Below are 10,430 nucleotides of genomic sequence, written 5' to 3'. Positions count from 1 at the left end.
ATTGTTACTTAAAACTAGACATTTCAATTGATGGATCAAAACCTAATTGATAAATATAGATTTTTAAAGCTTGTACAATATTTCAGAAATTTTTTTGCAACACACTCAACAAATATACTTATAGAATATACGGGAACAGATATGTAAATAATAATTTTGGAATGAAGGTAACAAAACGTGCCAGAAAGTAAACACAATACTATGGCTGAATACATCTTCTTGACTACACCATTATAAAGTAACCAGGCTCTCATTTACAATACCTCAAACAACCAACCCGGTTGGTATTTACAATAACAATTATTGTTACTGAGGTAAACAACAGTAAGGTAGTCAATATTTGCCAGCCAATTCATACACTCAGAAATGCATAAGCATTAATAATATTATTGGTATTTTCTCTACATGCACAAAAAAGTACAACATCTTAACACTGTTAAATATTATTTAATGTATAAATTCACAGTAAATATGCACTAAATTAACTGGCACAATTCAAATTTATATTACAGTTTTTAACCACATCCTAACTACGTGAATGCCTAAATCACAAAATATAAAATAAATAATGTTGGTAGTAAAATCATCATCAGATAATGTTAAAAGTGATAACAGCAATAACAGTTACTGAAACTGGTGCTCACAAGAGCGACTGAAAACATGAAATGACTTTTGAAGCAATGTATTTATTGTTAAATTTAATTGTCATTTTAAAAGTTGACAGTTTTAAGAAATTTTTAATAAAAACTGTGATAGAAAAATATTAATTACAATTTTTTTTTTTTTTAATTTTTTTATATTAAATGAAAATACATTGTAATCATGCAAATAATTTTCATTTTCTGAGTTTACTAAAAAAATGGACTCCAAGGTACATTACATACTGTTCAAGTTAAATTAACTACTAATTCATTGAATTCTTATCTATAACCCAGAAGGAAACTTCAGTAAAAATTCCAATAATTGTTTGGAGAGAAAATTGTTTCAAATTTTATTTACTTCAATCCTTGATGCTTGGAATCTTTATTTCCTTTTAATCTTTTTTTTATATATATTCCAGGTGTATAAATCATAAAAAGCTGGTAAAGTATCCATGATTCTTGGATACGCCGGTCAAACCATGATTACAAAAAATAAGTTATAAGCATCCGAATTCTCAAACTTAGAATAAAAAATCTTTTGTCTTTGGGGAAAATCTATTTATGAAGTGATCTCTAACAAAAAAAATACCTGATACCCTATTTTTGACATGATAATCATAGTTTCTTCTTTAATATACCAGTTATAGCTAGCTATATTCCCTACAAAAGTAAAAAAAATAATTAAAAAAGAATTCTTTAAAAAATTGGAAAAATCAAGTATAACTTTTATGAAAGTAATGAAAAAAATTGCTTCTCATTTTGTGTCTGGAATATAATATAGCTTCCAAAGCTACTTCCATTTTAATAGCCTTTAAAAATTTAGTTAGAACAAAAAAAATATGTTTTTTTAGAGATGGGAAATAAATTTTAATAAAGATTTTTCTAAAAATATTCACATAGGTTAATCTTAAGAAATTTGCTAAAATAAAGTTTTCTCTAAATCTAACACCCCCTTAATACAGTCTGAAATAAGAAAAAGAAAATTTTCAAAAGCCTTTTCTGAATTTTGGATCTGGGGGTCTAAATTAAAAAAAAAGATTTTAGTCATTTACGTTTCTTAATTTTAGGTCCCCAGAGTCTAGAATTAAAAAAAAAATTCTTAATACCTATACATGAACTATGAAGTTTTAAGAAATTCTTGAAAAATATTTAAACTTAAGATAAAAACAAAGTTAGGATAAAACAAATGATATTTCATTTTTAAAAGGTGGGGATTCATATTTTGAGAGTCCCTTTCAGATAGCCCACAAAAAAATCACATGGACTTAGATCAGGAGAATGAGCTGGCCATTCATTACCACTTCATAATGAAATCAAACATCCTGGAAACATTAACTGCAAAATGGCAAGAGAGCGATAAGAAAGGCGATAAATTCACCTCACAAGTTGATTGGAAATCCCAAGTGCAGAAGCATATTTTTGAGCAGAGACTTGGAGATTGCTTTACAGCAGTAATGTTTTTAGGTATTCTGATGGTCCTAGGGTAGTCAGCTGGCCGTCTTAGTAATGCAGAACCAGATGTTCTTAAATTTTATATCCATTTCAGTTCAATTTTCTGATCTGGAATGACTGCGCTTGCCATTTAAAAAATTTCATTCTCTTCCTGTAGAAAAAGGAAATCCCCCACCCCTCTAGGTAACCCTCTGCCCAGTCAACACCATTACAAAATGTGGGACTCCATTCTTCTGCACTTTATATTTCTGGAGTAAGCTTTCTTGTATAGTTTATAGTTTGCTCAATGAATTTCTTTAATGTGTTCAATAGTGAAAATCCTTGTCCTTTTTACTTTAAATATGGAAAATCTACTTGTTTTTTTATTGCCTGTAATTCTTTGCTAAAATACATACATCCTCAAGAAATAAAAGATAAGAAAACACTAAAAAATAAATATTTTCTTTCAAAATTGTACTTTGAGATCTCTTCTGAGCAAATATTAAGTTGAGCAATAGATCAAGAACTATTTAACTTGTGCAATGGTTTAACCCAGTTAAAAAAAATTACTGCAGTTGTGTCTGATTTGTAATTGTGATAAAACGTATTTTCTAGAGTTAAGGCTTATTACTTGTTTTAAGTAATTAGTGATAAGTTATTGATAAGTATTAGTTGTATAAAAATTAGTTTACATGCAGCTTCCCAGCAGTTCTGACTTTTCGGCTGCTGAAAGTTTAAACTTGCTGAGTTTATTTCGTTGCTTTAAGCACAAATAGAGTAATTCGTTAATTTATTTTTTGATCTTGAGTGAACTCAGAGTAGCTTCTCTCCAAATTTACCTATACAAATGTTGCAGAAAACAGTTATAAAAGACGTCACAGTTTTTATTTTGTTTGTGATTGTATTGTTTTATTTGTATATTCGTTTGAATAATTTAAATAATTTTACACTATCAGATCTTGTCAGCGTATTGCACAAAAAGTTATGTATATATATATATAATTGATTTCATTTTTATTTTTGATTTCTTACTAATATAAAATTTAAGCAGAATTTTTCCCCCTTACCTAAACCGAATAGTCAGATATGTGTCAAAGAAAGATTTTTTTAAACATGCTTTTTAATTGAAGGCGAAGTTGAATAAAATTTACTCTGTTGGCATCCCTGAGCCAAGAAAGGATATCGGCCATTTTGGTATATCTGGAGCTGCTTGTAAGTAAACTTATTATTAATTTTATCCAATGTAATCATATAATTTTAGTTTCTAGCATAATTTATTCATTTTAAAAATTATACAGTTATTGATATTGTTTAGCGTGGATATAAAAGATGTTTTATTTATGAAGTTGGTAATTAATTTTATGCTCACGTGTCATAATGTGGTTATTATATTATAGCAATTCTTTTTAATGATTGGAAAGTAATTTGATTGTTTTGTTGGTTTCATTCTTTTTATAGCATAATGGCTAAACCCAAAGGAGATAAAAAAGGAAAGTCCGCGATTAACGAAGTTGTTACTAGAGAGTACACAATTAACCTACATAAGAGGTTACATGGAGTTGGATTCAAAAAACGAGCTCCCCGAGCCATAAAAGAAATAAAGAAGTTTGCCATCAAACATATGGGAACACCAGATGTACGTGTAGACACGCATCTCAATAAACAAGTCTGGTCTAAAGGAATAAGGTATCTATCATTTTGTATATATTTTTGTTTTATGTGTATTTGTGTAACATGAACTCTGGCTTACTTTTTTGTGTAATGCGTATAATTAAGTTACGAGTAATTATTTAAACTATAAGTCTGTTATTTTTAACATGATTCCACATGCTGATTTACCTGAAGCAATAAGGTTAATTAAAAAATAAGCGCACAGTGATTGTATTTATACATTGCATTAGTAGTGAATATAATGACTTCAAAAATAATCCTAACATAGTGTCATTTGGATAGTTCTCCAGGATTTCTTTTTAAATTCAACAAAGAAATATTTATGCAAACTGCTTTTTTCTTTTACTGTGTGTTAAAATAACATTTGATAGTTATTAATTAAGGGAATGTTTTTCCATTAATGTTTCATGTTAACAGATACAATATATTATCTATTTTAACCATGGTTTATTATTAACTTCTCTTGCCAATCTTATATTATAACTATTGTTAGTTATTTTGTAGGAAAGAAACTAATAGAAGTAGTAAGTAGAATACCAATGGTATTCTACTTACTAATTCTAATTAAGTTAATTATTAACTTAAATAGAGAAGTGATTTTGCCTTCTCTTACTGAATAAATGATCAGGATTTATTTCCTTAAGCTCATTCAACTTATAAACATGGTTACATTTCAAGTGTAATTATGTACAATTATTGATTTTAATGAAATAAGCAAATACCTTATTTAGGACTTAAGTTATCTGATACAATTGAAATCATTCTTCAGAAACGTCTTTCACTCTAGTTTTGCCCATTATAAGTTACTTCCGTCAAAACGAAATTGTAACTCAGCCCTATACTAGTGTAATATACATTATTCTCGAACTAAGTAATTTGATTTTCAGTGAAATTAAGTTAATGAGATAAAATTCACTTAAGACTAAATTAAGTTAGGTGAAGATTAAGGTGCTACGTTTGGTAAATATTATTTTCAGAGTAAATAACATTGTTTAAGTGAAATTTAATGGAGTTTAGGTCAAGGTTACGGTTAGGCAATTAACAATTGCATTTACAGAACTTTGTATGATAGCAGCAAACATAACCTAATGCTTGCTAACCTCATCCAAAAACCTTCAATAATAAATTGGTTGATTTTTAGGCCATGTCCATAACTGTATAAAATAAGCAATTATTTATACATTACATGCCAAATTACAAAATTGTTGGTGAGAGCAGTGTGTAACTTATGAGGGTCGTAACTGAAGTGAAATGAGTTTCCAACAAAAAATTTCAATTGTAATGAATAACTTAGGCCCTAAAGAAGGTGTATCACAAAATCAGAGGTGGATATAATTGTTTATAATTACCATTAAAAGAGATTCTCACATATGCGTAGTGAATTATTTATATTCTTATGGCATTAATTTTGTTTAGATTGTATTGGTTTGCATTTAGATGTGAGGTTAACTGTTTAATATTTCTGCATTTGTAATGAATTTGTGCTGTCTGCCTGAGTTTGTGTTCAACAACAATTTTGTTCAATATTAATGTGTAGAGGGAATGAATATTTGGTTACTCAGAGGTGAGATTATATTTCAGCAGAGATGGTGCAGTAGTAGAAAAAGACTAATTTCACAATATTTGCTTAAGTTAATTTACTCACTTGATGAAAATTTTCATCTGCTGTGATTTAAAAAAGAGGTTGCTTTAATTGGTAAATTGAAGTTAAGTAGACTAGAGTTATTGATTATTCATTTAAGCATAATAACTGATAAATTATAACAGAAACATTGGTAAATAATCAAACAACCAATAGTAGGGACCATTTTTTATCAATTTTAACTTGAATATGGTTTGATCAAAAAGTTTCTGTAATTTTTTTATTTAATTAAAAAGATTGTTTTTTTCTTTAAAAAATCCTTATTAGATAGCTGTTTTCAAAAGGACTAACTTTCAGTTTTTTCATTGTGTTTTGTTTAATGTCTTCAATAGTCAAAATTCTTGTCCTTTCTCACCACATTTTTGAATGGAGAAAAAATAATATGGTGTCATGTTTGGTAGTATTATAATTTTATTTATCATTGTAATGTTATATTTAGGACAAGCAACAATTTTTGAACTCTATGTTTTCATAAATTTGCCATAAACAAGTCTTTTTTTTTCTTTTTTAATAGTTTTACTTAAAGTACATAAAATACTTAATTTATTAACTGTAGCTCATTTTGATAAAACACATGCAACACAGAAAAAAATTGTATAACTTTTAACATTTGATTGAACATGATTCATTTTTTCATTTTAAGCTGACATAGGAGCTTCAATTGTTACAATTCATTCTGTTGCTTTATTCAGCCTTCGACTAATTTAGCCCAATTTTGGGAACTTGTGTATTATTTATAAATTGCTTTTATTGTGCCTGTTTCAATCACCAAAATTTTTTTTTTTAACATATTCCCTGAAATTATTTAGAGCAGATAATCTCATTTTTAACATAAAATTTTATGTGAATAACTTAATCCTCCATTGGAAAGTATTAATAAATAACCAGGCACCACAAAATACTGTTTACTTGTGCTTAAATTACCTGTCTGTTATGGTTTATGTAAATGTCAATAACCAGTATATCAGAATCATAAAAATATCTTTCACCTACACTTTTAGTACAAGAAATTAATATAATGCAGGTTTTTATTATATTAAATTTCATTGTGGAAGTTTTTTATTGTATAAAACTAAAATTGTATGTAATTCAACTCTACAAATTGAAGTATCTCAAGTGTAACAAAATTTATAATTGCTGTCCTATTAATATGTGAATACCTTGTTAATCCTTAGTAATATTTACTTAATTTAAATGGATCTAATGGAAGAAAAATATATTAATTTTTGTATTATGTAGACATTTTGGTATACTTAACATAAAGAGAAATTATTATTAAAAAAATAGCTAGCTAGTGTTAAGAAATTTTTATTTCAGTTTTTAAGAAAATAAAATTAAAGAAATGCTTAAAAGTTATTTAACCAGTTAATACAGTCATCCTGATAAAGCATTAATAGTTCCTTAACTCTTAAAATGATAAATTCAATGGGATAGTAATAATAACAACTTAATTAGAAAAAAACTGATTTATTGTATAATCTGCAATTTTAATTAAATTTACTAATAAAAGTAATGGTTGTACTTGACAGTCAAGACATGTATGGAAAGGGAATTGTAAACCCTAGTACGTTGCTAGGGTTTACATTTATTTATTTTATATGTAAGAACTACATCACAAAGCAATTATTGTAAAAAAGTTGAAATAATTAAGAAAATGTAATCATCATGCATTGCATATCAAATTGTCAACAATATTATTAAAATTATATATTTTACAAAAGGATTTTTTCATAATTTAGACTTAAGGACTGGGTGATCAATGAAAAGTTTGAAATTTCAATGAATTTTAAAAAGATATATGTGTAGAACTTTCAGAAATAGAGTTTATGAAAAAACTACACTTTTTTCTTTCTGTTTGATGTCGGTCTTTTCTCATGTCATCTGGTGAAAACAATTTGGATGGATTTTACTACTAATCAAAAAGTTATTCTATAGTTATGGCAAATGTTTTAAATTCATTTAATAAATCCATAATAAATTAAGAAAAAATGTAATTACATAATGAACGAATGAAAATGAGGAAAATCCACAGCAAAAAAAAAGCACAGAGATTAATGCAATTCAGTAAAATACACTGTCTTGCATAAACATAATCTTAAACAGCTTACAGTTGTAAAGATAGGAAAACAAATTTTTATGTTCCACAACTGTTAAATTTTATAATTATGGAAATCAATGTATTTCCTTGAATACTTTATTTGCTGTATTTTATGGCTAATTATAACAAAATATAAATGCATGGTGGTATTACTGAGTATAGTCCTACTGTTCTGACAAAACAAGTTACTCAGTGCAATTTCCTTAAGAACTGTTTCTTGATGTTTTAAGATTTATTTATCTGAATTAGAAAATGTGTAGATAAATTGTAGAAAATTAAATGTAGATAAAAGTAATTGTTTGTGTGACGGACAAATATAATAGTATTAGAAGAAAAAAATTTATGTAACAATACATTAATTGCTTGAGAGTGGAAAATACTGTAATAATGTATTAAAGCACTTCTTTTAACTAATATTGTGCACTATTGGTAGACTAGGAAGTTTTCTGCTATCTGATAATTGCATGTTACTGGCATTGGGGGAGTATTCATTTTAACATTATAATGTCATTTCATCTATATTATAATAAAAGTTGTTTTTAATTACTGCTGAAATTTTCGTACAGTTTATCATGTTGAATATAACAACAGTTAATTTTTAAAAATACAACTGATTGAAATTGTGATTTCTTAAAAAAAAAATTTAATTGGAAAATCATTAGTTGACAATGTCTAGATTTGGTGAGGGAATGTAAAAAAATAAATTATTATTTTAATATTTTTAGAATGTATAAGTTGGATTATAAAAGTTTCTTAAAAAGAAACTATTCAGTTGTTAATTTGAAGATTGCCTTTTTTTTTAATATTAACAATAAACCTTTGAAATTAGATTAGTTAACAGAATAGATTAGTTAACTATATTTTTACCATTGTTATTATTATCAAGCCCGAACTCATTGGCAAAGATCTTTACTGTTAAGTTTTGTGAAAAAATTTTTATGGTGTTTACAAAATATCATATGGACTCAAATTTTAATATTTTTTTTATTAAGAATTATTAATTTAAAAAGTATTTTTAAAAGTATAAAAAGAAGTGTGTTTACATGGAAATTTGAACTTGCATCAGCAAGTTAAAGATAAAAGATCTTTATTATATTTCTGTAATCATAGTTACTTTACTTCTATATAATAAGACGTATTTTTAAAACAAGTTAAAAATTAATGTTGAAAGGTCTTTTTATGAAAAGCTTTTGCAATTGTTTGGGGAGTATCATAGCTAAGGTAAAAATAACTATCACTTGTTAGACATAATTTAAGGAAATTCGAAAAAGTTTGCTAAAAAGTATCAAAATGAATTTCCAAGAGATTATTTTCTATCCGTAGATAAAGTGCTACAAATTTTAAGTATTCATGTGTGTTATGTTTTTATTTATTTTTTGGTTCATCAAATTACACAGAAGCTTTGTAGTTTGTATCTGGAGTATGGAATATGGAAAGGAATTTTTTAGGTATGAAAAATGCCATGCCTGACAAGGATTTGAACCTAGGACCTCCGGATGAAAAGCTGAGCTGCTACCGCTTTGCCACGGAGATCAGCATTTCATTTGTTAATTAACTTCTATTTTGTTTTTGTTTTTTTTTGTAGAAATGTTCCATTCCGTATCAGAGTCAGATTGGCGAGAAGAAGAAATGATGATGAAGATTCACCCCACAAATTATACACACTTGTAACATACGTCCCAGTTGCTACATTTAAGAAATTACAAACAGAGAATGTTGATGCAAGCCAAGAGTGATAACATGTGATGGGACTTCTTATTTTTAATAAATAAAATAAAAATTGTTATAAATTTTATTATGTTTATTAATTTTTTCCTTTCTTCTACTTTTTATTGTTTTCTTTACCAATAACTGAACTTATACATAAAATTGATCATTCATTAATGATTTTGTTTGGTTTAAATTGGAAGATGTTTTAATTTTTTCAGCATTTAAAAGAAAAGCGATTTTTAATGGATGTAAGGGATATGCTATTCAAATATTAAGATATTGTATAAATTTTGAACGTAAATATTGTATTGTGTAGGTGATAACATTTTTCTTGAATATTATCTGAAAAGAAATGATAAACAGAAGGGGATGACTAAAACTAGTAATTCATTTTTTTTTTTTTAAATCAGTGTACATAAAATAAATAAAAGATATGAACCATTAGGCAACTGCAATTATAAAAGGATAATGTTCTTGTATGAAATAAAGATATTTTTAAAAGGTTATATTATAGAAAAACCATAAACAGATTGTCAATTATATGCAAGGTATTATTCAAATAATTTTATCAAGCAAAATTAACAAATTATACTTTAAATAACATAAAAATCTATTTGCTAAGAATGATGAATAAAATACCAAGCTGATTATATTTTTTGGATGAAATTAAACCAATTTTGTACATAAGGTTAGGTAAGGCAATGTCATGGAGGCATATGTTTGGGATGAAGATGTTACTTTCTTTAAAAGTAGCTGCACTAGACTTGATAATTCTTGCATATCCTTTTGTTTATTAAAATATGAAAATTTATCTGATGAAAAATTAATTATATTTTTGAAAGAAAGTGTTATTTTTTAATAATTTTATTAAACAAAATAATATTGTATAAGTTGAACATTTTTAAATACATGTTTATATAATATGTACAATATTACCCTGCTATAAAGCGGACAGAAGGATGTTTCCCAAAAAATGAACTGTTATCTGACATAAAAAAAAATCAGAAATTTATCTTTGCTAATCTTTTCTCTTATCTTCACATGTGTTGTGTTAATGTAGTAACGTGTTCTGATAAATTAGTACTGTATATTACTTCACCGTATATTAACTGGAAGTGCTTAAAAGATTTTATAATTATCGTAGTTCACAGTTCTAAAAAAATCAATGCGAAAATAGAATCCAGCTACAAAATTGTTAAGTACTGTATAATACATACTCAGTACTGTATTTTTATTT

General features: G+C 26.5%; 1 protein-coding gene across 1 annotated transcript; it reads left to right on the top strand.

The window, feature by feature from the left end:
- The first annotated feature begins 3,159 nt into the window (after window positions 1-3,159).
- RpL31 (ribosomal protein L31) lies at window positions 3,160-9,278 on the top strand. The gene is made up of 3 exons (XM_075378679.1): window positions 3,160-3,284; window positions 3,531-3,758; window positions 9,069-9,278. The coding sequence occupies exons 2-3, from the start codon at window positions 3,535-3,537 to the stop codon at window positions 9,217-9,219; spliced, it is 375 nt and encodes a 124-aa protein (XP_075234794.1). The 5' UTR covers window positions 3,160-3,284; window positions 3,531-3,534; the 3' UTR covers window positions 9,220-9,278.
- Window positions 9,279-10,430: the final 1,152 nt, after the last annotated feature.

Source organism: Lycorma delicatula, chromosome 11 (genome assembly GCF_047948215.1).
Source record: "Lycorma delicatula isolate Av1 chromosome 11, ASM4794821v1, whole genome shotgun sequence".
Lineage (NCBI taxonomy): Eukaryota > Metazoa > Arthropoda > Insecta > Hemiptera > Fulgoridae > Lycorma > Lycorma delicatula.
Note: the sequence above shows the minus strand (reverse complement) of the source record. Positions and strands in the feature narration are given on the sequence as shown.